The sequence below is a fragment of the Eulemur rufifrons genome, chromosome 12 (assembly GCF_041146395.1).
Source record: "Eulemur rufifrons isolate Redbay chromosome 12, OSU_ERuf_1, whole genome shotgun sequence".
NCBI classification, from domain to species: Eukaryota; Metazoa; Chordata; class Mammalia; order Primates; family Lemuridae; genus Eulemur; species Eulemur rufifrons.
Window position 1 is genome coordinate 15,298,195 of NC_090994.1, and position 27,749 is coordinate 15,325,943.

General features: G+C 45.6%; 1 protein-coding gene across 2 annotated transcripts in view; it reads right to left on the bottom strand.

Annotated features, from left to right (window-relative positions):
• The window catches only part of MFHAS1 (multifunctional ROCO family signaling regulator 1), an 87,478-nt gene extending 63,969 nt beyond the window's left edge, over window positions 1–23,509 (bottom strand). For both annotated transcript variants that reach the window (XR_011235233.1, XM_069484941.1), the window contains exon 1: window positions 20,460–23,509. Coding sequence is in view for 1 of the 2 variants with exons in the window: in XM_069484941.1 (XP_069341042.1) it covers window positions 20,460–23,457 (2,998 nt within the window). In the remaining variant the exon portion in view is untranslated. The remainder of the gene's footprint in view (window positions 1–20,459) is intronic.
• Window positions 23,510–27,749: the final 4,240 nt, after the last annotated feature.

Sequence of the window (27,749 nt, forward strand, 5' to 3'; positions counted from 1 at the left end):
CACCTACAGGCTCTAGGGAGAAAAGGAGAGCTAGGGAGGGAGGAAGGGAGGGGGCGAGATAAGATGATATCATAAAGTTATATAACGTGGTGCTGAAACTGTCTCATCCGAAAGATGACTTGAGATTTCTTTTAGCTTTATAATATGTGAATCACATACTCGCTATTTAAAAGGGTATGTCATTTCCAACAAATCAATTTAGAATCCACTAGGTTTAAAAAAAAATAAAAATAAAAAAGTTTCACCCTCAAGATGTAGCTCCATTTCATTTAAGAAACACAACTCACAAGGCAAAAGTTAGAAACTCTTGAAAATGACGTTTAAAAAAGAGCAGGTATAGGAGAGGGGAGGAGGGAGACCAGGAATTACCCCGACTCAGATGGAATCCAAAGCCCCCCCAGGGACACAGCCCAGGAAAGCCCTGGGGAAGCACATGACACATGACATTAATTACTCTCTGGAAAACTTCTCTGTTTTAGAAAGTGGCTGTTAAGTACAATTTGACATCACTCAACTGTCAAATCCTAGACCACTCAAGGTGAGCTGCCTATAACCTCTCTGAAATGCCTAGTAATTATCACCTAAATGGAGTTGCCACTATCAAACCAACCTGCCACTTAGTCCAACTACTTTCTATTCCCAAACCTGACATGCCGTATTGCAGCAGAATTTAAATTTCATCGTCCAAAGAGGCCTGGTTTATATACAACAATTGGTGTTCTAGTGTCTTACTCAGGAAGGCAGAAGAACGAGGGCGGTGATTATTCCTTTATAGAATAACTGTCCTCCCCACCGCGCCTCGGACGGTCGGCTTGGTCTGCTCTTCTGACAATGCAGCCACAGGAAAAGCACCGAACCCCGCCACGCTCAAAAGGAGGTGGTGACAAAGCAGCTTCAATTCTAGGTCCCCTGGGACTTGGCTGGGCAGTTTTTGGAAATCTTTACTCCTGGCAAAGTGGTTTTATTATTCTCTTTCTCTGCGCAGGAGAATAGAGAAAAGGCAAGCCGGGGAACCCAGGAGCGCTACTCTTTGCTACTGGGCCGATACCATTTGGGTGCCACCCACTCAACAGGTGCTCTCACTCTAACCAATCTCTGAAGATAAAATTCAGGCATTGAAATGGGGACCTAGAAGAGACCTCCCTGACTCCCTAGTAAATCACTCTCAGACCTGGTTAAAAATATCTGTGACACTAAATGGCATTGAGTCTTCTCCAGCCTCCTACATATTCTTGGTTTGTCTGTCTGTTTTTTTTTTTAGAGGTAGGGTCTCGCTCTGATGCCCAGGCTGGAGTGCAGTGGTGCAATCATAGCTCACTGCAACCTTGAACTCCTGGACTCAAGTGATCCTCCTACTTCAGCCTCCTGAGTAGCTGGGACTACAGGCATGCACCACCATGCCTGCTAATTTTTTTATTTTTTTTGTAGAAGTGGGGTCTTGCTATGTTGCCCAGGTTGGTCTCGAACTCCTGGCCTCAAGCAATCCTCCCGCCTTGGCATCCCAAAGTGCTGGGATTATAGGTGTGAGCCACCACACCCAGGCTCCTACACATTCTTATAAGCAATGACTGCTTCTCTTATTTTCTGTGGAAGACAGAACTGCATGAGTGGGATGGAAAATGTTCATGTGACTACTTGGATCTCTCTCATCTTGTGAACTACTCTAATAAGCAATTGCCTTGAGGAATCCTAAAATAAAATCATGTATGAATTCACGAATCAAGATAGCACAGTTTGCTTGTATAATTCACCTTTGTTAGAGAACAGAGAGACATATCTGATGCACAACTTTTAAGGTATAATCCTGTCATTTACAAATAACTAACTATAAATTTCGAAGGTGACACTGGGGAGAAAAGAGAGACGGGTATGATCTATTTTTAGCTTATAGTTCAGCTACATATATTAATATTTATAATATTTCCTATATTACTAAGATGCATTAGTGTAATAGAGAAGGGAAAACAAACCAGGTCTTCAGATTAAAGGAAACAGGATAATAAAATAGATGGATTGAGCTCCAAGTCTGTGCTAGCAGAGAATGCAATTAAACAAGGCTATGGTTTTATTAAAATCACAATGGTTATTAGTAGATATAAACCCACTAAATTCTTCACCATATAAACTTTCTGTTACATTTTTGTGGCAAAAGTTAAAAATACACTCTCACACTCTTGTAATCATGCTTTTAACTGTATCTAAGATAGCAAAAATAAAACATTCCTAAGATACCATAAAAGGAGGTATATATGTACCCGCCTAGAGGTGTCACAGAGAAAAAAAATTTTTAAATAATATTACTCTATTATTAATCCAGCCTCAAGATTTTAAAATTAATGCAAGTTACCATACCATGATCATGAGCTCATGGTAATTCAAAAATTATTAATTACTGCACTTTTTTAGTAACAACTTAAAAACTCAGGGATTTGATGAAAAGACCATTTGTTTAATTCTGCCTTTCAGTCATAGCATGCCTTTCCCACCACTGATGAATGGAGCTCAAGTTTCTCCATGGCCCACTCAAACAGAAGGATTCTCTTTCTCCTCTGAACTCTCGTAGCACTTTGTCTAGATTTACTTTTTACCAGGTATTATGGCTGTACACAAGCCTGTCCCCGCTTCTGGGCCAAGCTTCCTGAGGACAGGCTCTGAGGGTGACTCCTGCTGAATCTCCCAGGGTGCCTGTCCCTTGCTGCAAGGTGTCTGTAAATTCTTGGTGAATTTACAGGATTAAATGAGTAGATATCTATCTACATGGAAACTCTAGATGTTAGCCCATTTCTCCATATTGCATGAGCACTGTATTGCACCTTTTAGTTAATTGTTTAACTTAGTTTGCCTATATTATTATTTTTGCAATGATTTGTTAAAAATCCACTCTGAGCTAAAAACCATAATTAATCATGGAGAAGGAAAGCCCGACACTTTAACACTAAATTGATTACCTAGTGGCACTCTAATGACTACGCTGGAACCAGTCCTTGGTAGACAGATACACACTTCCAAACAGAGGCAGCCACGAGGCCTTGGACTCACCTCAGCTTGGAGCTACTCCCAACTCCTTGGCTCTCTGCCTTGGATCACCCCCGCAGATGACAGATCACCTTATGGGAGATGAGGCAGCTCATCAACCCAACAATGAAACATAAGGGAAGGGCCCTTTCTAATTAATTAGTGATGTGCCAGGCGTGACATCTGTGTCTGGGAGGCTCCTCCCTCACAAAGTAGGTAGTCGCCTTCACTACAGAGAGAAGTTAAAATAAGCAATGTGACAACTGGCTTCCAATTAAGTCATCACTGCTTCCATGTGTGAAATATAAAGAGTACCTCTGCTATCTCACCAAGATCCTAAAGGACTCTTGCTAGGAGAGGGGGGATAGGGAGAGAAAAAGGAGACAAACATTCTCGGCTGCATTTCATATATATATATGCATATTTTTTTTTTTTAAGAGGCAGGGTCTTGGCTGGGCGCAGTGGCTCACACCTGTAATCCTAGCACTCTGGGAGGCCAAGGTGGGAGGACCACTTGAGCTCAGGAGTTCCAGACCAGCCTGAGCAAGAGACCCTGTCTCTACTAAAAACAGAAAAATTAGCTGGACATCATGGTACGTGCCTGTAGCCCCAGCTACTTGGGAGGCTGAGGTGGGAGGATCATTTGAGCCCAGAAGTTAGAGGTTGCAGTGAGCTACCAAAATGCCACTGCACTCTACCTGGGGTGACAGAGCAATACTTGATTTAAAAAAGGGGGGACAGGATCTTCCTCTGTTGCCCAGGCTGGAGTACAGTGGCACAATCATAGCTCACTGCAAGCTCAAACTCCCGGGCTCAAGCGATCCTCCTGCCTCAGCCTCCTGAGTAGTTGGGACTACAAGTGTGTGCCACCATGGCCAGCTAATTTTTCTATTTTTTGTAGAGATGGGGTCTTGCTATGTTGCCCAGGTTGGTCTTGAACTCCTGGCCTCAAGCAATCCACCTGCCTCAGCCTCCCAAAGTGCTGGAATTACAGGTGTGAGCCACTGCGTCTGGCCTCTGTTTCGGATTTTTTAATCCTCTCTAATTTCATCTATAGCCTAGAGAAAAATTACCAACAGAGAGATCATAAGCATGCTCCTAATCATTTATTTCATGTTCTTATGATCAGGTTAAAAAGTAGCTAAAAGCCAATATGCTTTTACACAGTGTGAAGATCTACATGGGGGCCCACCACCTGGAAGAATTTAAAGAAGGTGCAAAGAGGAAGAAGAAATCAGCAAGAACAGAGCTGCTCTGCATGCGCATCAAACCAAGAAGAGGGGTGCGCGCTCTATGCTCTGCTGTGAGCCCAGCATGCAGCTGTTACTGCCACAGGGCCTTCTCCTCCTACCCTCCCCAAATTTGATAATGAAAACACAAAGCACAAACAAAAGCAACGCACAGAATAGGACAGCAAAACCCGATCATCCGGCACCAAACACATCTTTTTAATGCATTTACTCTGACCTCTTCTACAGCCACCACTCCTGAAAATAAGCTAGAACAAAAGACGATTTGTTATGCACAGCCATAAAGAACTCCAGGGCCCACTGCATACATAATTCATGACGCAAAAGCAAGACACAATCAGCATCGTTTATCCTTTCAATATTTTAACGTGCTGAAAGGTTACTTGATATTTATAAAGTCTCTTATTTTCTATGTGACCATTCCAAATTTAAGAAATAGGGAACTTTATTGTTCTACAAATGGTATTACTTACAAACGTAAGACTATAAATCTTCTAGAATTCACTTGGTATCCATCATAGGAGGGGGAGCTGCACGACCCCAATAAACCGATTAAGTCAGTAGCTTACATATATCAGTCCTATTGAAATTTATCTCATCAAATCACTTCGCCTTTTGGTTTTTAAAATAAACACCCCAGTCTTCCTCCCACCGTGGTTAACCTGAACCATACACTCAAAGAGTCACACTGTCCTTGTAATAAGTGAGGAAACTGAGGCCTGCAGAGGTTCAAGATCTCATAGACAGGAGGAGAGAGGCCCAGGACTCTGCCTCATTGACACCTGGACTCTGCTTCCTTGTCCCCAAGTATCTTCCTGGGATCTAAATCATCTATTACTGTCTGAATGAATTACCTCCACGTGGCCCCCTGACTCCACTCTTACTCCACCGAAATCCATCCTCCATACTGCTGCCGTGAGTGTGCTTACAAAATGGAAATTGGACATTTTTCCCATGTGACTCTTCAATATTTCCCTTTCACCTCTGAAAAAAAAAAAAAATCAGGATGTATTTTAGCTTTATACCAAGCTGCCAAAAGCTCTCTTCTGGTAAAAAAATAAATAAATAAATAAATAAATTTTGGCTGGTCTATAAATAAGCTAAAAAACACTTAGAAGGGACATGCATTGATAAGTGAATAGCTGGGCTCCCAGCCCACCATGTTTGGTGGCCCTGGTGTTCCACAGGAAGTCCCCAAGCATCACCCACCTACCTGGCTCAAGATGGATTCCCTCCTGCAGGCCCCTCCTGGCCCTGAAGATCTTTTTCTCTTGGAATTTATTATGCAGCACTGCAAGTCTATGCAACTACAGCTTCCCGGGATCAGGGCCTTGCTCCCCTCCAGTGCCCCCTGCTCTGCCCTTGCAGGTCCCCAGCTAATGTCTCCAACCCAGTACTGCAGAGATAAAAGCCATCACTGGCATTTCACACACACTATTCCACTTTTCATTCAAATAACTGCCCAGGATTGATGGGTGATGAGCTATTATTTTCCTTAGAGACAGCACAGGGTGGTAGCAAAGACCGTCGGCCCCAGGGGACAAGCTGGGCTCTGCTGCGTGCTGCGTGCTGCGTGCTCCTGGCCAGGTGACTCAGCTCTCCTGTGCCTCAGTGTCCCTCATCTGTAAATAGGGGTAATGGTAATCAGACTACTTAATACATGGTAAAAACTATTCTGTGGACTTAACGTTCATTTGTTCATTTAATCCTCACAACATCTAAGGCGACTGTGATTGCAAGTGCAAATGCTTATGAATTATTTCTCCTCATTTACAGATGAAGAAACCGAGGCTGGGGGAGGTTAAGTGGCTTCCCAGAGGTCCAGGCTTCCCTAATCCTCTGCCTTTGATTTCCTCCGAAGACAAAGGATGGAAGGCCTCTGTCTCTGAAGATGGTCTGACATAAAGCCAGAAAGCTGCAAGGCAATATTCATCTCTAGCTACTGCTAAAGGGATGCTTGTTCTATGTCACCCTCCACAGGAAACAATACAGACTCCTTGGGATCTGCCCAATTACAGAAATGAGCTAAATCAGAGGAGGGAGGTGGAGGAGGAGGAGGAGGAGGAAGCAGAAAGTTATTCATACTTTGAGTAACACATACCCAGATTCCAAGCATGACAACATGATCTGTGTAACATGTGCTTCTACATCCTTAAAAGGCGAGAGAGCATGCGTTGGTGCACGGATGTGAACAAAGCCACCGATACACCACCAGATTCTTCAAAAGCAAATATTTGTCTACAAGCGAAGAATCCAGGATTCTTTTCTAACAAAGAACAATGTACACCATTCTAATTCCAGCCTCTTCCTCCTGGTTTACAATGGGCGACGCTCTCGATGGAAATCCCCCCACGAACAAACGTCTCTGGAATCACAAATGGCACAATAAATCGGAGGATTTATGAAGTGTAAAAGCGATGGCAGCAGGCATATTCCAACCTTGCAGCTTCCTTCATGTGGAACACCTGGGGCCAGAGATGCAGCAGTTTGTTCCTGGAAACAGTCACCTGGTTCGTTTGTTTGTTTGATTTCAAGCTAAGCAAAAGAATTTTAGCAGCAATGGTAATCAGCAAGATGCAATCGTCCCTGCTATTTGGGTAAGCTTTTAATGCCACATCATGCTATGCGGACAAGGGTCGGATGCATCAGCGGTGTTCAAGAAGTGTCTGGGAGAGGTTAACACACTGCTGATAAACTGGCTGCAGTAAGGCCGGGCTCAACAGCCCCAAAGGCAAATTCCGGAAGGGACTAAACAGAAAACGGGTGGATTTTCCTTTTCCCTATACCAAGAAAGAAAGAAAAAAAAAAATGGGAACAATGTAGTAACCAGGGAAAAGCAGACAGCATGCACATGTGTGTTTTTCTTGGGGAGGGGGAAAGGCATACATAGTCGCAGAGGCTTAAGAAAAGAAATAAATTCAAAAGAACACCTGCTCCATGCCAGGGAGGCAGCAAAACATGGTGGAAGAGTGAGAGGGAGACAACCAGTGGCGCCACGCACGAGCCATCTGGGGGTGAGCAGTGGCAGGGAAGGGGACAGATGCACCCTACAGGGGCTTTGCATCCCACTTTGTTACTGTACCTTGGGCGCAAAACAGCCCAGCTCTCGGCAGATCAGTGAGCCATTTTTGGCATCACAGTGTTCTGGAAAATTCACATTTCTATTTTTGGTTCTCTCCCATGCAATTCACCAGCAATAATCCTCCTGAATCAAAGGCACCTCAGCTATGCCATGAGTCAAGAGATTCTCAGCAAATATATTTCTCAATAACATGTTCAGAGAAAATCTGACCTGCTCTTTTTTTCTATACCGTCTGGATTGATTTGGACATTTAGTTTATGAGATGAAGGATTTTTAAAGACCAAATGCTTCAATGAACGCTGTGAAAAAAAAAAACTCACAGAACCTGCTTGGTGACTTTGTTAGCTTCAAACAAAATATGCCATTAAGTATGTTTTGAACACAAAAGCAACTATAACACGATTTAATTGTTACTGCTTTTATAGGTCAAACACATTTCAGTGCACTGGGTTAGACCCATTCTTTATTCATTCCACACACAGAAAAGCAAACAGTGTGGGTCATCCCTTAAATTGTAAACCCCCACTTGGTATGAGGACAAAACATCCAAGGCACATTTCCTGTACGTAACACGCCAAGCTTAGGTCTAGAAAATACGACTGTGGAACTCCAGAGGCTAGATATATATATAGCATAGAAATAAAAACTGCCACACTGGCACGGGTAGATTTTTGTTTAAATGACAGGTGGGATGAAAAGGCAGAAACAATGCTTTGTGTCAATGAGATACAGTTCATTATCAATTATTTTTCCTTGATTTCTTACACGGACGCAGCATTATTCTTGCTGCTACAGTCTTATTTTGATTAGTGGTGTATTTACTTGTAAACATGTACGACTTGTAATTATTGCTATGTCGAAACATTGCATCATGAGGTAATGGATGAATTAAGCCATGAAATGCATAATTATGCCAAAAACAATAGTATTCCAACATGCATCACAAAAGCCAATTTAAAAAATTACCCTTGTATTAAATGAAAAAAGTTAAGCCTTCGTAATCCCCCAGCCCCCTTTTATGTCCCACCATTTTGATTTAGAGGTTTGTCTTTTTCTAATTGCATCTCAAGAGTGTTCTGTGCACAATGAGGGATTATTAACCCTGAAGGAAATAATACTGGGTATTTCTTAAACCTCTAGAAGATGGAAAACTTACTTAGCTTAAGATCTATAAAACAATCTGGAAACTATCAAAAGTCTGTCAGTATAGGTGTGACTAAACAGTACATCCATTGGCAGAATATTATGATTGAGATATATATAGATACATATGCAATATATAGATATATATCTAATAGGTTTTTAACTTCTCCCTATGGAAGCATCTCCAAAATATATTTTTAAGTGATCAAACGCAAAGTGCAGAATAATGAGTATAGCATGATCTTTCATGTTAAATTATATTCAAATACATGCTTTATTTTTCCTGAAAGAGTCATAAGCAACATTTTAAAGAGGAGAAAAAAAGTCCGGGGAGGGGTCAGGAGAGAGGGGCTTTTGCTATTCAATTTACCATTCACATACAGATAATACTTTTTTTATTATCCATTAAAGTTACATGGCTGGAGAATCACTGTGTGATTTCTTCTGTTACCTCTGTATTCAGAAAAATAATGGTATGGTTTTCTTTTCTAAGCTCTAGAATCTAGAAGAAATGACAAAGGAAGCCATCAATATGTTGTATTGCATGGAATTTAAAACCTCAAAACATCAAAAGTATTTTAAGCAATCTAAAAGGCAAACGAGCTAGGAAAAAAAATGCCTTAAGTATCATAGACAAAAGGTTATCTTTAATTTATGAAGAGTTAATATAAACTGACAAAGCACTGTGATTGGAAACGCCCCCCCAAAAAAATAAACCCCCACAAAGATGATGCCAAAAGACATTATCGGAGAATTCACAAAAGAAGCAACACAATTAGGCAATGTTCACACATGAAAACATTCACATTCACTAATTAAAATCTTGAATCATCAGTGAGATATTGTTTTCCATTAAATGTTAGTGCATTTTTAAGATAATACTCAATGTTGAGGAAGCATAGTGAAAAAGATCTTGCATCTGATGTACAGGCAACTGTGCCACCCTTATGGGAAGCATTGTAAACATGTGTTGAGATTTAATGACATTCTTTGCCTTTGACTCAGCGATTACACTTCAGGGATTATTGCCCAAATAAGAAAGAGCTTTTAAAAAGAAATATAGTCATCAGGGAATTACAACAAAAACTGGAAACAACTTAAAAGTACAAATGGTTAAATAAACAAAAGGAACTTAAGGTTAAATAAACACAGGTAAAATCATCTTGAGGCACTATTTTGCAAGAATTTATAACAATTGTGTAGATACTAATCACATGAAACTATGTTCATGCTAGCATAGGTTTAAAATATTAATATTTAGGCCGGGCGCGGTGGCTCACGCCTGTAATCCTAGCACTCTGGGAGGCCGAGGTGGGCGGATCGTTTGAGCTCAGGAGTTCGAGACCAGCCTGAGCAAGAGCGAGACCCCATCTCTACTAAAAATAGAAAGAAATTATATGGACAGCTAAAAAATATATATATATAGAAAAAATTAGCCGGGCATGGTGGTGCATGCCTGTAGTCCCAGCTACTCGGGAGGCTGAGACAGTAGGATCGCTTGAGCTCAGGAGTTTGAGGTTGCTGTGAGCTAGGCTGACGCCACGGCACTCACTCTAGCCTGGGCAACAGAGTGAGACTCTGTCTCAAAAAAAAAAAAAAAAAAGTCTAAAATATTAATATTTAATTTATACACGATTATAACTACACTTTTAAAAACCTAAGCTTCAGGGGGGAAAAACCTAAAAGAAATAGAACAAAATGTGTAGAGTGATACCCACAGTGAGAAATTTTTTTTTTCTTTTTATTCCTCTACCCTTTTCGTACATTCTAATAAGGGGGAAAAGGCATTTTAAAAAAGCATACAGTGTTTATGAATAGAGATCACATTATACTCCAACTCTTTTAGGAAAAAAGAGTTTTATCCACAAACTTATCAGATTTCCAAATATAGTTTTAGACTCTTTTACCTTCTGGAATAATGGCAGTAACAGTAGCAGGTAATTTCTTTTGAGCTCTTGCCAGATGTCAAGTATTGTTCTATACGTTTACATGTATTAACCCAATCCTCAGTACCACCCTACAAGACAAACTACTATGACGCCTAAAGTCACACAGCTAACAAGTAGTAGGACAGGGATTAGAACCCAGCCGTCCACCTCCAGAGCCCTTGCAACTACCCACCATATTATAATGCTTCAATTCAAAAACACAACACAATCCCAAGTGATTCAAGTCAAACTATAAAGTCAACATAGACAAAATATAAAGTAAAATTTGAAAATATCTTGTACTTCCTAGGATTTCGATTAAAACGTTAATTGAGCATATTTTGATAAATCAACAGGTAAAGGAAGATACATTCGAATGATGATATAATTGAAGATGCAAGAAAGCGGTGTCAGTCATACTGTGGTGAAATGTGTCCAAACATATGAAATGCACAAAATACGGCGTTCCTGAGTGCAAAGTTAATAAAAACAGTATCTTCAATTGGTCTGTAGTGTCACCAAAAAAAAGCATACAGTAAAGAGAGTGAAACTTAAACAGTCCCCAATAGAACGCTAACTGTGTTAGATCCAAGTTTGCCTTTATGGTGGGGTCTGTTATGGTAAGATTTAGAGCAAGGAAAATCGATGTGCTCGGACACATTCCTAGGGATTAGGGAGGCATGCAACTCCCTGGCTGTTGGAAAAACCACTGTCCCTTTTCTCCTCTACTCTGCCACAAAGTGACCGGTGGCATGCTAAAGCAGATCTGCAGAGCCGGTGTTCTGTCAGCCCAACAATAACTTGATTATGAGTCTGAACAAATCGTGTGAAACTACCCTTCCGTTTTCCCAGCCATAAATCTCTTCCGTGATCTCCACAGAGCCCTGCCTGGTGACAAAGGAACAGCCTACGACAATGCTTCCAAAACTTCACCTGATGGGCTGGCAGTGGTCACTGGCAAACCTTTACCAGTCCATGAATGTCATTTAAATGAAGAAGCCTCTTGCTTACTATAATTTCTAAATGGAAAATGCTTCCGTGCACACATGCCCACCCCCAGTCCTGCAAAACTCTCTGTACCCACCCTACCCCCACCCTTTTAAATGCCATTCTAATTTGAAATGTTCCGCCCCATTTCTTCAGGTGGTTCATTGGAAGTCATCCTCTGACACTCAGCTGCAGTGTGGCCTTTTCAGGAATCCTTCTCGGAGACCCCTGACGGCCGCTCTCCCCACTGTACCTCCACCTGACCGTGACCTCCACACGGACAGGTGCCATGTGTCACAGGACCCTGTCTGCATAGCACTTAGTAATATTGGGGAGAGGAGGCGAGCTGCTGTATGCTGGAAAGCAACAGGCAACCTAACAGAGAGGCAGGATAGGACAGCGGGTGGAAACAGAGGTCCAGACGGAAATCCCACGGCACTCTGCCTAGGGAATTCACTTAAATTCTAAACCTCCATCTCTCCATCTGAAAATTAAGACAGTAACAGTATCTACTTCACACAGTTGCTGCGGGGATTAAACGAGATTGCCCCTGAAAAGCACTTGGCACTGTCTCCAGAACATGACAAAATCTCAACATTGTCACCCATTCTCCTATTTTCCTCCAACCCTCTACCCTTTGAAAGACCAATGTGCTGATTAACACAATAACCTTTACGGCATGAAAAATAAGAATCTTATTAAAACAAGAATAAACTTGATAAGTCAAACAACAGCACCTAGGAGAAATATTTTTCTGATTTTATATTTTCTCTATTATTTTTCTAAATTCTTTCTTTTCAAAAAAAAAAAAAAGAGGAAGAAAGGAAGGAGGAGGAGGAGGAGGAGGAGGAAGAGGAGGAGGGAGGGAGACAACTTCTACTGGCCCAAAATTTACTGCTACTGTGACCCAGTACTAATACAATGTTAATAAGCACAGGCTTCGTTTTGGGAACAAGGAGGATCTAACAAAATTAACTCTTTAATTTTCTCAATATTTAATATGCTAATAATAGAAAAGCATCAAAGCATCCTTCAACAAAGAAATCCATAGGTAGCAGTCATATATTATTATGATGGCATCTGATTTAATTTGTACTGTCTTCAGAGTCCTTGTTCATGTAGTCTTTGGTGTTCAGAAATGACTGATGACTTCAATCTCTCCCTAAATGACAGCAAGTCCCATAAACAACAAGAAAGGTAAGGATTCCTGAAGAAGAGGCATTGCTTTTCCTTTAAAAGCTGACAAGTTTTGGAAGTTTTCAGAAATTTTCAAAAACAACGCATTTTCTTTTTCCAGCATCCCTTAAGATCTGCCTGAGATTTCCTACAAACAAATAATCCAAACTGCAAAGAATGACTCGGGCATTACTTTCCACCTACTTATTTATGCCAAACAAATTCAAAGCTGTAGCCAATTTTTCTCAATATAATCCTATTTTTTTCGGGAAAAATCAAATGCTAGGGTTTTTTATCCCCAGTAATTTTCAGATACGCAAATGATGTTCTCCATATGTGGCCAGATTCCATACATACAAGAATCAACAATTACATAAACCACAATCCCAATGCAGTTCCCCATGGCCAAGGTCACAGTATTTTATTTTATTCTCCTTAAACTCCCAGTTCAGTGCAAACTTCTGTATACAGCAGGTATTCAGCAGTGATTGATGGACAGAATCAAGCTAATAAACTTACAGTACACTTATCTAATTTGCTAATCACCTAATGTGTCACTCCACCCCACCTCCTTACCTTCATGAGGCCCTGTCAATCATTCTAGGAGCTCTACGCAAAATTTATGTGAAAAAACCCTCCGGGCAGAGACAAGTATTATATAGCACTTATCTGTGCCCCTGTTCTAAGTGTCCTTTATGACACCCCATGTGTGTCAGCCCCTTGTTAAATCACACACACCATACAACAGACCAGAAGGCCTGGAAGTCCCACTGTCTGTCCTCTCATCCACACAGAGTAAGAGGACTCCCACAGCAACCAGGCCAAAGATGTCCGATCAACAAGGCATCTCACGGCCCAGCCCCCAAACCCCTACTCTTCTTAAGTCCTGCCTTGGAAGGAAAGTTGTCACAAAGAGCCTGGCAAAAGAATTCCCGGTCAATTCGCCCTGGGAAGGAAGCCACCAACACATCTGCTCCTTGCCCCCAGAAGCACTGGACTTAAATGTAGTAGCTGCACCACCCTGTGAATGCACTAAATGTCATGGAATTGTTCACTTTAATTTCGGCCCAGCACAGTGGTTCACACCTGTAATCCTAGCACTCTGGCAGGCCGAAGCAGGAGGATCGCTTGAAGTCAGGAGTTCGAGACCAGCCTGAGCAAGAGCGAGACCCCCGTCTCTACTAAAAATAGAAAAATTAGCTGGGCATGGTGGCACATGCCTGTAGTCCCAGCTACTCGGGAGGCTGAGGCAGGAGGATTGCTTGAGCCCAGGAGTTGGAGGTTGTAGCAAGCTATGATGACATCACTGCACTCCAGCCTACGCAACAGAGCAAGACTCTATCCTCCCCCAAAAAGGTTAATTTCATATTATGGGACAATCACATCAATAAAAGGAGGAAGAGGAGGAGGAGGGTGAAGAAAAGCAGCAGCATTGGAGATCAGTGCTTGACTCATTAAGCCAACCCACCCAAAAGACAGAATGGCACACACAAAGCCGAAACCTCCAAAGAGCAGTCTTGACATACTCCAGTTTTCCTTTCTTCCTTGCCCTTCTCCCAAGTGCCCTTGTGACAGATTTGTAAAAGTGGAAGAAACAGCTGGAACAGCCTGGGTGCTGGGGCTGCCAGCCTAGAGCAGAAAGTTCCCTTCCCAGGCCGGTGCAACAGGCTCCAGACCCACAACGTCCCTGCAGGTCCATCACCAGTCACCTGGTGCCTCTGTCCTTTGCCCACAGCCTCCACCCACCCCCCAACTTGCACCTTCTGTATGCTGTGCCTTCTGTAAACTTACAGCTAAAGAAAAAAAAAAATTTGCTGATAGCTTTGCACCCAATTTACTCTTTTAAGAGGCAAAAGCCAAGTATTTTCAGCAAAGAGATTATGTGGAGGAAGGAAAAATGAGAAAATGTTGTCAAGCATTCAGTATACAAAATGAGAATAACTCAAAATTTTTCCTTCTTCCCCTCCACAAATAAGTCAGTCCTGCTGGCAGTGGTATCTGGGAGTTGCTATCCAGGCTCCACCACAGTGCAGGGTACACACACACAGAGTCACCTCTGCATTGCAGCCAACCACCCTTCCAGCAGAGCTTCTGGAAAGCAACAGCACCTGGAAGGCGGCAAAAGTGCAGGTACAAACCACTGAAACCATCTTCCTGCCTGCACCGATCCCCACCTCCACCATCAGACCTTCATGCCCCTCGACTCTGGACTTTCTCTCTTACAGAGGGAAAAATTCCTGTGGGAAAATTATACAGGCTTCCTTCCCTTAAAGTACATACTTTAGATAAAGAACATCATAAACAACCAAAAAAAAAAAAAAGCATTTGCCAGGCATCAGTTAAGAAACATGAGAATGTATTTGAGTCCTTTTATTTTTTTAATTTTAGAGATGGAGTTTTGCCATGTTGCCCAGGCTGGTCTTGAACTCCTGGCCTCAGGCAATCCTCCTGTCTTAGCCTCCCAAAGTGCTGGGATTACAGGCATGAGCCACTGTGGCCAGCCTTGAGTTCTTTTAAAGTAACCACTCCGCACTGAGCCCCTTCTACCTGCTCAGCCCTGGGTCAGGCCGTGCACAGAGTGCTGGACCGTCACATGAAGCATCAGGACTCAGAGAGGAGAGGCTGTAACTGTGCAGTGATACTGCCACTCCTTACACACGAGAGGGTCTTTATGGGTCGATGACGACACATCATCATATGTGCCCTGGGGTTGTCTGAGATGCACGTCCGTCACTCAGGGTTCCGCACGCTGCACAGGCTTGAGGAGCCACCAGGAGGAGGAGGCTGGCTTCATTTTTGCTAGAGCAGCCTTGGTGAGGGCTGGACAAAATGGGGCTCCTGCTCCCTCCCCACTGAAGGTGGCCAGAGCCCCCCCGCCCCAGGAAGATAAACCTGACGACCACCCAGCAGCTGGTGTTGTTGCAATTAGAAAATCCGAGCCAGGGAGAACTGAGACGTGGCCAGACCTACCCCAAGCCGACCATGTGTGCTTTCCACAGAGTCTGGAAACACCAGTAGCTCTCCACCCCCGGGCACAGGGGCTCCAAGGCTGCCAGAGACAAGAGAGGGCAGGAGAGTCAAGCCTGCACCCGCCTCTGGTTTTCAAAAAACCAAAACCAAAAACAACAAAAGGCATCCTAATGGATGGATAGTCAAGTGCTTTAACCAAAACAGGCTCCCATGGAGAGAAGCAAGTTAATGGATAGAGGGAGAAAATGACCGGAAACATCTAACACCAGCCTCTCCCCACCCATGCCCCTCCTGTTCAATGGAGGAGAAGCCCCTCACCTCTTCCCAGACACAGGGGGGCATAACTGCAGAGTATGCCACAAAACATCTGCTAACGAACAAAAACTGCTTTCTCCAGGAAATCCTCAACCATCTGGGCAAAGACGGACTTGAGATTCCATTCTAGGGTTTAAAGAAGAGGCACCCGATACTTAAAATAATTTGAACACCCCAAAGGCCTTTCTAGCCTTTGAATTTGTTTCTGTACAGTATTCCTTTCTTCCACTGCATGATTAAGGTTTTGATTTTTATATAAAACAAAGTCCCAGAGAGTTCAAAGAGGACTGCTCATAAAAATAAAAGCCAAGGGGCATCAATATTAATAAAGCTGAACGAAAGAGATATTGAATAACCTTTGTGAAATTAGAAACAATGACTAATTCAACCCAAACAACTAGGTCATGCTCAGATTCCAGTGATGCTAAAACTTAGATATAATAAGGCAAGAATTTCGCTTTGCTTCAGTGGTTAAAATGAAGGACCCATTCAAGGGCAAGACCGGTAACAGAGGCACACCAGGGAAGCCGGAGGAACATTTGGGAGGGGGCAGCGGAGCTGGGAAGCAGAACAAAGCAATATTGTTATTACAGCACTACCTGGGAATTTGACAGAGTATGTTCATAACAGAGAAACAAAGATACTTTTCACAAAAGATCAAACTACCAGTCAGCAAACATCTGAGAGACTCTTGCAGAGGCTGCAGAGCCTCAGGCCTGTAGCAAGAAGAACACTTGCTCAGTGGAAGCCAAGTGAACAACGTAATCAAAGAGCTATTATGACATACACAAACATGAACAGAACAAGTCAAAATATGCTGAGTGTTGTCCGAGAGGTATGCACTGTGTGCAGGAAACCGAAGAGGGACACAAGACATCTGGCAGGAGATACAGAAAGGCATCGAGTTACTGAGTGAGTGATAGACACCAGTGTTAAAGAAAACCATACAGCTAATTCTGTCTACTGATTTGGGTTGCTTTCTCATTACTCTTAAAGATGACCTTTAATAATTTGGAGAGCAGGACAGTCAGTGAAAAACTCACATTCAGTGTAAGTTCGACTCACTAAGACATGCTCTTCTGATTTAGAAATACAGCATTCACTCATCTGCTTAAATGCAACATCGAAGCACTAGAATCTTGCTGCAGGCCTACGTTCTAGCTGCCATGTCTTAATATACCATACATTGTTCAGCCTCAGGAGTATTGACTTCTCAGTTTAGATGTCATATTGGTAGGACAAAACAAAAGCATAAATAAATATCCCATGAGAAGAAACTTGTTCTAGGACAAGAACACAGGACCAAGTAACAAGAAAGAAAAGAGCAAAAGGAAGAGAATCCTGGCTATTAGATACAGGCATTAGGTCTGCAAAAAAAAAAAAAGATACCTGCAGAAAGCAGGTAAAAGCTTTCACAATGACATTGAAGCTTCCTGGTAGGACACCTTGGAGTTTCAAAAGAATCTCCTGTCACTCAACCCATTCGTCTTAAATAAAACAAATAGGTAATCTCTCTAACAACGTAACTAGATCTTTATGACAAGAACTTTGAAAACTGGTGGGTGCATGCTGAACATTTACCAAAACATTACATTTCTTGTGTAACCCAAAATAAGAAAAGAGAAATCCAACATTACTCTTCCTTTAGCTAACTATATTAGTGCAGCTCAGCCCACAAAACCCAACAGGACAGGGTCAAAACACGCTTTTCACATAAAAGCGATTAAAAAGTCATTCGTGCAACTTCACCTTTCTTCTGTATAAAAGCAAAGGAGACAGTAATTTCCTATTTATTTTTACTTTAATGTCCCAAAGTTAAAAAAAAAATTAAAAATCCAACATTTTCACCATTGTATACAAAGTTACTATAGTTTATAGGACAACTTGCTACTTTAATAAAACATAAAACTAAGTAACCAATATTTTAATTGCTCCTCAAAAGCAAAAGACTTTTTCAAAATACAAAAGGCTACCAATAGATACAAAGTTTTCTGCTGAATTAAAGTGTATTTTAATAATGTAGGGATGCAATCAACATATTTTTAATGTATGCCCTAAGTGAACACCAACGTGATAATTCTGTTCCGACATCAGCTTCTAGCTTTTATTATTTTGGCTCTTACAAGCCTTTCACAATTGTGCAATTACTAACAAATGATGGTTATCAGAGAAAAATATAAAAAAGGAAAATATGTTTTCACCCTGTCTTCTTAATGCAATGAAAAATGTACTATAGTCATCTTTTTCCACTACACTCTGCCTTTTGCTACTTTTGGAATAAAAAATCCTAAACAAATCAAAAAAGACTATAAATAAGAGAAATATTTATACATATTTTATAATTATGTCATAAAAACTGATGCTTTATTCCTATGCAATATATAAGATAATTTCACAATTTTTCAACCATGTATTTGTTTTCCACATTGAAAACAATAATCTCTTCCTTATAGCCCTAGTTGCAAAACCAGGTGTGCCTCATTTGAAAGGTAAATAGACAAAAACAAAAACCAAACCAAACCAAGAGAATGGGCTTGTTTCTACATCTCTGTACATTTGACTGTTAAAAATCAAAACTAAAGAGGTGAAATTAGAAAAAAGAAAAATCCAGCCTCACTGTTTGGTCCTCAAAGTTGTGATAAGATCTTTACTTGTTCAATAACCTATGTCTTTCCCTTTGTTGTTAACACTTGTTTTATTAACATTCCAATTTAGATTAAGAATTGGCTTCAGGTAGCTCCTTCAATAAACTACACTGTAAATATGTAACTCCCAACCACTTTATTCAATTTTGTAACACGATAAAGAAGTATTTTCTTCCATGAATAAAATACAATGGCAAATATAAAACAAGCTGAAGATCCCACCAAGTCACGGACTGTGACAATATACCAGATAATCATACCAAATGGATGGCTCACTTGACTGGAAACTGAATACGGTGGCTTTTTTCACACTGAAGTATTAAACTCAGCCTAGATCTAGGGCAACGGGAAGATGTTACCTTCGGAAATGTTGGTATCTAATTCCTTCCTGATACTGTTACGAGCTGCATTCTTCTTGGCACTCTGACCAGGGCAAAGATCAGAGTGACATGCAGTCTTCCCTTTCACCTCCCCTTAAAGTACCCTGGGGGTGGGGGACCCAGGTGAGAAATGTGGGATGATACTATTGTCTGGTTTGTGCTTAGGACACTCTGAATGTTGTTAACCAAGCCTGCTCCACAAAAATCAGCTGTTTAAAGAACTACAAAGGATGAGGACATGGACACGTTCCCAACTAAAGAATGGTTTGTTACCAATTAACCAGGCTCAAAAAAAAATCTCAGACAAGGAAAAGACAGAACTATGGAGACAGTAAAAAGATGAGCAGTGATTGCCAGGGCGGGGGTTGGGGGACAGGATGAACTGGCAGAGCACAGAGGAATTTTAGGGCAGTGACACTACCCTGTATGGTACTATAATGGTGGATACATGTCATCACACATTTGTCCAAACCCATAGGATGTACAACACAAAGAGTGAACTCTGTGTAAACTATGAACTTTGGGTGATAATGATGTGTCAGTGCAGGTTCATGGAGTGTAACAATTGTGCCACTCTGGTGGGGGGTGTGGATAATAGGGCAAGCTATGCCTGTGTGGGGCAGCGGGTGTATGGAAAATCTCTGTGCCTTCTCTTCAGTTTTGCTACAAACCTAAAACTGCTCTAAAAATATAAAAGTCTTTAAAAAAAAAAAAAAAAATCCCAGACAACTAATTCTGGAATTCTCCACTCCCCTATAATGGTTTAAAAAGAAAAAAAAGTCTGTTGGCAAACACTCCCCAGAAGAGAAAATCTTGTCAGTTTCTTGTTCCTTTCATCTCTTACCAAACAATGTCAGAAAGCACCATTCTCTTAACCCTTAACAAAAAACAAACCTTAAGATGTCTATAAAGCTCAAAATTGCCAAGAAATACCCAAAGAAACTCCCTCAGAGACTGCAGTAATCTATCTTTCGTGCCCTAGACCGTGCTGAGTAATGCAGAAGTCCCAGGACTTAGTCATGCATTACAGTCTGAAATTTTTGTCTTTGTCCATCATTCGCCCCAATTGCAAAACATTTTCCTCTGGAATTTCTTAAGAAAAGTGAGCAGTAATTTTTACTTTATTATGACACTCTGAATTTAAACAAAAGACTATGACACTAGACACTTAAAACTCAAACTCATCCCTTCGAAATGTCTAATACGAACTTTAGCCAAGGCTCTGTAAGAGGCTAACATCAGACACTACCCAGCTCTTGTTCAACCGCCTGAAATTTTCTTCCACGAAATGTGGGCTACGTAGAAAAGAGGGGAAAGGAGACAGAAAACGTTTTAACTAAAACAAACTCTGCAAATCTGAGTCTATTAGGAGAGGATGCCACTTGTGACAATATTTCATATGAATCAGGAACTTCCTGTCTTTTCCTTGTCTCCAAATCATCCTACATTTACTTTGAAAAGTTTTCCTAGAGAACCTCTGAGGTTAAACAAATGTTCTGCTAAATGAGAAACAAATATCTTCAAAACTGCATCTTAAAACACCACAGAAGAACCCCTTTTCCACTTACCTGGGAAAGCGTGTGGATTGGGTGACCCTCTCTTAAGGCACTTAGAACAGAGAATGTGCACAGTGTAGTGCAGTCCAGGCCATTCCTGAAGTAGGACATTCAGTTCCTCCACCAACGGGGTTATGGCTTGCCACGCGGTCCATATATTTGGTAGTGAAGCATGGCTGGCAATGGACAGGGTGTCTGGCTGCAGGACCCCCTTGGCAGGTCTGTAACTCACCACCACAGGAACCTTCCCTCTGTAAGCAAAGATCTGAAATTTACCATCCGACCTGTGCACCACGTGGCTGTTAATCTGGACACTGTAGCGTGCAAACAACCCAGGTGGAAAGGTAAAGGGAAAGCTGTATTCGATCTGCAACTGCTCAGCCACAAAAGACTGTCCGGCCAGGTTGGTCCCGTTAATCCAGGCCTCTGCATGGGGCACCTCGTTCTGCACATAGCATGGGAATTTGTACCAGGCGGTGGACCCATTCAAAGGCTTGCCCTTGGGTTTATTGAGGCAGTAACAGAGTCCCATCTTTTCCAGCAGTTCCAGGAGCAGCTGCAAGTCCTGCTGGGCCTGGACATGAGGCTTAAGCAGCAACCGAATGACATGGGCTGGCAAGAGCCCATGCAGCAGAAAGCCCTCCACATAATGATGGAGCTGGGTGGCCCGGAGCAGGTCCTGACTAGGGGTGGACAGCGCCATGGTGGCCGAGCTTTCCCCCTCCCCCTCACCCTCTCCACTGGTCCCTAGGAGCAGCTTATGAAGCAGCAAGGAAGCATCCCTCTGGAAAAAGACATTGAGGATGTCGATGAGGCGGGTGAGGTTGTGGAAGACGTGCTCCTTGAGGGCCGGGCTGTCCTCAAAGTAGAGCAGCTTGCCGCTCTCGTGCAGGTAGGAAAGGGCGCTTTGCAGTCGGTCCTCGGTCAGACCCGCCTGCAGGCCCAGGCGCGCGGAGTCCCACCAGCTCAGCCAAAGTCGCTGTGCCTGAGGTGGCTGGAAATGCAGTTCTTCCAACACCTGCCAGGATCGAGGCAGTACTCGATGCAAGTTGGGGAAGATCTCTCGGTGCTCAGCTACCGAGAGCAGCTTGTCCCGCAGGCGCTGCAACTGGCGGGGGTCCCTGCAGCTAACAGGCAACACCGGGGAGAGGATCTGCAGCCGGTGGTTGAGCAGGTATTGAAAATGGGCCTTGCGCCGCCGAAGGTTCTTGTCTGAGACGCCGTAGTAGGCCGCGTGGGGGCTGGCCGAGCGCAGCTCGAAGTCCCGGGCCAGCGCCTCGTCCACCACCCGGGCCAGGCGGCTCAGCCCCTCGGCGTCGTGCTTCTCCTGCAGGGCGATCTGACGGTGGATGTCCAGACACTTCTCCTCCAGCTCTCGCTCCCCGCACAGGTCTGCGTGCGTGCCCACGATGCACACCACGGCGTGGGGCACCCGCGCCCCCACCCGACGCAAGAAGGAGCCCACGGCGCTGGGAAAGCGGCGTGGCTCATAGGTGGCCAAGTTGACCACCAGCACATACAGGGCCCCTGGGGAGAGGAAGAAGGGCTGGATCACCTCGTAACTTTCATCACCAGCTAAGTCGTACACGATGAACCGCAGGCCCCGGGAGGCGTCGGCTGTCCAGCTGGTCACCTCGATGCCTTTGCTCACGGGGGGAGGTGAAGGTGGGTAGCTCTTCTCCTTGTCCCCTGCGCCTTGGCTGCCCTCCACTCTGTCCTCAGTGAGGCAGTGGCGGAGCAAGGTCTTTCCTGCAGACTTATGGCCCATCAGGAGCAGCTTGAGGCGGGGCTGCACGGCCGGCTGGGAGTGGGCCAGCTCCTTCTGGTAGGCTGCGATGTAGGGGATCCCCTTCATACAGACCTCGTAGGGGGGCTGGATCAGTGGGTTGTCCTTGATCTTCCACAGGCCCACCCGGGAGAGCTGGCCGAAGTTGTCGGGCAGCACGGCGATCTGGTTCCCTTGCAACACGAGCTCCTCCAGGCCGGTCAGCTCCACGATGGAGTCCGGCAGGTACCGGATGCGGTTGTTATCCAGCCACAGGGTGAGGAGCCGGCCCAGGCCCGCGATAAGGGATGGCACCGAGGTGAGCTGGTTGCGACTAAGGTAGAGCTCCTCCAGGCCAGCCAGGGGAAGCAGCGCGGCGGGGAACTCCTCAAAGAGGTTGGAGGAGAGGTTGAGCATTTTGAGCCGCTGCAGGCAGCTGAACTGGGCGGGCAGAGCCTGCAGCCCGTTGTTGTCGAGCATGAGGCTCTCCAAACTGGCCAGCTCGCAGAAGCCGGCGGGCAGCGTGCCAAGCTCAGCCCCGCTCAGCCAGAGGATCTTGAGGGCACGCAGGGCACTGATATCCTCAGGTAGGCCCCGCAGCCTGTTACTGGACACATCCAGCTCCTCCAGGGCCGCCAGCTGCAGCAGCTGCCGGGGGAAGGCGGTGAGCTGGTTGTGGTCCACGTCGAGGGTGCGCAGGCGGGAGAGGCAGGAGAGGGAGTCGGGCAGGTGCGCCAGCCGGTTGAAGCTGACGTCCAGCTCCTCCAGGTGGGCGAGGGCGCCCAGCTGGGCGGGGAGGGCAGGCAGCTGGTTGTGGCTGAGGTTGAGCTTGCGCAGCTCCCTCAGGGCACTCACCACCTCCGCGCCCAGGGCGGTCAGCCGGTTGTGGCTGACATCCAGCTCGGTGAGGTGGTGGCCGAGCTCGGCCACCGCCGGGGGCAGCCGGGCGAAGCGGTTCCTGCGCAGGATCAGGACGCGCAGGCTGCCCAGAGCGGACCCCAGCCCGTCGGGCACCTCCTCCAGGCCGTTGTTTCCCAGGTTCAGCACCTCAATGTCCCCGATGTTAGCCGGCAGCACGAGCTGGGGGGCATCGGGGGACTCAAGTGGGTCGGCTCCGGTCCCAGGGCAGCCCCCAGCCGCGCTGAGGGTGAGCTGGCGCAAGTTGCTCCGCAGCTTCCTGGCGCGCAGGGCGGCGTCCCGCCACAGCCTCACCGTCTTCAGGTTGCCACTGTCTTTCCCTGCCATGGCGGGGCCCCGGGCCGACACCGTCGCACGGGCGCGGGAGCCCGCAGCTACATGCCGCCCTGCGCCCGGGCCGGCGCCCGGCTCCCGGGCCCTCTCGCTCCCGCGCCTGCCCGCCCACCAGCCCTCCGGCGGCCGCGGGTCCTAGCGCAGCCGGCGGCCGGGCGCCCGCAGCTGGGGGGCGGCGGCGGCGACGCGAGCAGCTCTGGGGGGCGCCGAGCGCGCGGTGCGGGGGGAGGCGGCGGCCGGCGCGGGGTGCAGCTCGCATGCTCCCTCCTCGCGGGCCATGGGCGCGCCGCGCCGCGGAGGATGCTGCTCCTCCTCCCGCTCCGCCCGCCTCGCCGAGCCTCGGAGCCCGACTCCGGCCCCGCTACCCTCGCAGCCGCGGCCCCGCGGCCGGCAGCGTCATCGCTCCCGCGAGCTCCGGGAGGAGGGCGGCGCGGGGCCCGGCGGCTGGCATGCTGCGGGCGCAGGGCCGGGGTGCGGCCGCGGGGAGGGGGCGGCGGCGCCTCCTTGTCTCCGCTTCCCCGGGCTCGGGCGGGAGCGCGAGCGCCGCGTCCCCGGCGCTGGGAGGGCGCGATCGGGAAGCGGCAGCACCGCCCGCCGGAGCGGCCCCCACGTGACCGGCGGAGGCGCCGCGTGTTCCCGGCACCGCCCCGGGGGCGGGGGCTGCGAGAGGGCGCGGTGCGGGGCCCGGGCGCCGGGCGGGGTGCGGGCAGCGGCGTGGACCGCGCGTGGCCAGCAGGCCGCCCTCGGTGCCCATCCGGGGATCCGGGGCTCTCCGGGTTGGGTCGCCTGCGCCTGGCCCTTTGTTGGCCCTGAGTCGCTAAGGATTTTTTCCCTCCTTCCCTAACGTGCCTGATCCGCTGGCTTCCCCTCCTCACCCTTTTGACCGACCTCTCTGCCTACATCCACACCGTCATGGAACTGACAGAATTCGGGGCCTGGGTGTCATCGTAGGAGCTTAGAACGGGAGTGTGGTTGAACAAAGAATGGCAGGCAACCATTCATTCATTTGGTAGATATTCACGGAGGCCCTATTTTGTGCCAGACCGACCAGAATAGATGCTTTCAACCCCCCTGGGAAAGGCTTTGAGCAGGCACCCCGCCAGCCTAATGAGGGTTTGGGGATGGGGCAACGCAAGGTGTTTTATCTGGGGTGTCCCATTTATTGTCACAACAACCGCATGAAACAAACACCACATGCCCGATAGCACAGTACCTGTTGCTCTGTGGATTCAAGAAAAGGGCAGCTGTTTAGTCAAAATTCACAGCCCAATGCTCAACTGTAAGGCTTATCCCCCCCACCCCCCGCTGTGAGTAAAAGTTTGTTTGAGCCCACTCCTACACAAAGTCCTTAATCTCTTCCGAATTTAGGAAAGCCTGGAAACCTATCAAAACTCAGAAATCACCTCCATCATTGCCTCCAGTTTGGTTGAGAAGGAAGCAAATAGTTTTCAGGGACCCAGAACTAAATTTAATTGGTTCAAATTGCCCACGGTACCCCCGCCCATCCACTGTCCCTCCCAGAGATGGTCAGCATTTTACAAGAAATACTGTAAGTTATCGAGGTTGACCATAGGAGGAACCTGGCTCAAACATAAGCGGCTTCCCAATCATCCAGCAAGGTGAGAAGTAGAGCCAGGTGTGCTAACTCCCCAGGTGGAGTTTATTCCCCTGACTGCATCACTCTCACTCACAGCTGTTGTTGAGCCAAAGCCCAATTCCTCCACCCTTTAGCTCCTTCTAACACAAACCTGACCCCAGCCTGGGTAAGGAGACCAGAGAAGGCAGCAGCTCCCTACTCCACCTCAGGTGCTTAAGCTAAAGTCCAAAAGCGGTCTGATTTATATCTAAATAACATGCACGAAACGGTTCCCTTTTAGAAGCCGTCAGAAAATTATACTTCCATTTTAAATGTCTTTTGAAAACCATACTGTTCCTTTGTCAGGAGATAATCTGTAATTTGCTTTATCTGATTAAAAAAAGAACTAAGGGCTAGGGCCTCTCAGCCCACACTGGAGCCCCAAAGCCTGGTGGGAATGAGTTGGCTGGGCAGGAACAATTGTTTCTGCCACTGTGTGCCAGTGCAGTCAACGTGGTAGGAAGCCTTGTCCATGAGTTCTTTGAAAGTCACTATGCTAAAAACCAGAAAGTCAAATCAGGAGAACTCAATGATGAAATAAAACTCCAGGAAAAGAAGTTGTGTTCAGTATGGCTCTTAAGCCCAGGCAAGAAAAACTGCTGCCTTGGGCACTCAATCTGGCCCTCTTCTTGCCATGCCTTGTGGCTAAGTTTCTGAAGGGCCCCTTCCACCTGCTAGAACACACTTGGTGTAAAGAGCCCTGAATTCTCAGTGCAAACAGCCTCAAGCCTTACTGGAGAGTGTGGGGAAGTCTTTCATAGTTGTTCAAAAGGAGTTGCTGCTGTGTACATCCCTAGGCTTGGCGGGTACGCGCGAAGCTCAACCTTATCTGTGTGCCCACACAGCTCCTGCGCTGGGTGGAAGCCAGGTTAGGCTGAGAAGGGGTGTGGGTGTGCCACAGTTGTTAGCATGATGTAGCACATTTAAATATTTAGTCATGTGGCATATGGCCTCCCTTTGTACCCTTGCCCCAGGCTCTGCAAAGGATAGGGGTGGCCCTGCAAATGGTAGGGTTTTCCTAAAATCAACCGATCAATTAATCAATCACAGTTTGGAGAAGAGGAACTCTAAATATTGGAAGTCTCCTTGCCTTTGAGATTTATTCAACATCGTGGACCTAATCTGTAAACTTTCCAAGTCAGGCCTTTTAGTTTATCTTGTCTTTCTTACTCTTACTTAGACTGTCTTCTCTTTAGCTGTTACGTTATGATGGCAATAACATTCAATGGACACTGGCTTTCTCCGAGAGTCCAGACCCTCTGCAAGGGCAGAGTCATTTAGGGGAGTGGAAGAGTGCGTGGGAAGGGGCTGTGTCTTGAGCTAGACTTAAATATGTGGCTGGGTAGAGGGAAGGATCCGGGATGATCTGGATAAATGTCTTGGCATGTAAGTATCTACCAGGGACAGTCTATGAACACAGGGGACAGAGGTTTGCTCTTACCCCTTGCTGAGGTTAACAACAAGCGGCACATAAGTGTTCATCCCTGGTTTCTTTTGCTCTGTCTGTAACATTCTCAACTTCCCTCCATCTTGACAGATTTCTCTCTTGACCTTGCTAACCTAGCTACTGTCTCATTGCCTTACTTCCTTTCCCTGACAAATATCTTACAGAAGGGGTCTAAACCTGGGCTGGTTCCCCCTACCCGCCTCCACTATCCCTCCTTGGGCCAGAGAATCCTGTTTCTATCCCACCCTGCCATCAGCCTTGCCCTTCCATTGTTGGAAATGTTAAACAACTTCCTTTGGAAACTTTCTCTTTTCTTGGCCCATAGGATGTTTGGTGTCACTTTAAGGTTTGCTTTTCAAAAAGAGCCCTATAAAGGCTAATTACTCCCTTCTAGGGATCAAGTTTGCAATTAGAATAAGTGCCACCAAATGAACCACTACAACTACATGGCAAACTGGCCAGGATTTGCCTAGATAGGGATGGCTTCTGAAGAGAGCATTTAGTCATTATGCATTTTCTACTTATATTCATATTATTCTATTTGTATTAAAGATGCATAGTTTATAAAATCATGTGAGTATCTTTTTCCACTGTATTTTAATTTTATCAATCACAACTTAATCAAGTCTTTATAGTTAAGTGACCCAATGTCCCCATGTGCACGTGACTGAGGGGTTTCCCAGGTGGTAGTCTATGCTTAAAGCCACGGCAATCTTAGGAAACTAGCACAGTTAGTTAACCTACTTGGTCTTTAAAAGGAGCCCTTTACCTTGCTCCCTCTTTACCCTTGAGCAGTTCAGAAAGCACAACTTCCAGAAAACATGGCATTTTTACTTGCTTCAGGCTTTCAAAATAGTTCTGATTCCATTTACTTAGCTGTTCCCTAACTTAGACGATAGGACATTCATGGGCTGGAGGTTCTAACTAACTTTGGAGTGTGGAAACTACCAGTCTGGTCTTGAAAGAAAATTTGGCAATCTCTTAACCCTTCCATGCAAATGAGCCCCAGGGCTGGGTTACCACAGTTGATGAGAAAATGAGCTTAGTTCTCTCCTTGAAGTCTGGGGATGTTGAGCAGTATGCTACCTTCATCACGAAACAGGGGAACGGGCTTCCCACATTTCTCCTTTTTTGTAATTTTGGATCCAGCCAGGCTTTTGCTTTAAATAAACAATAACAACAATGCTTCCTCCTATCTGGCTA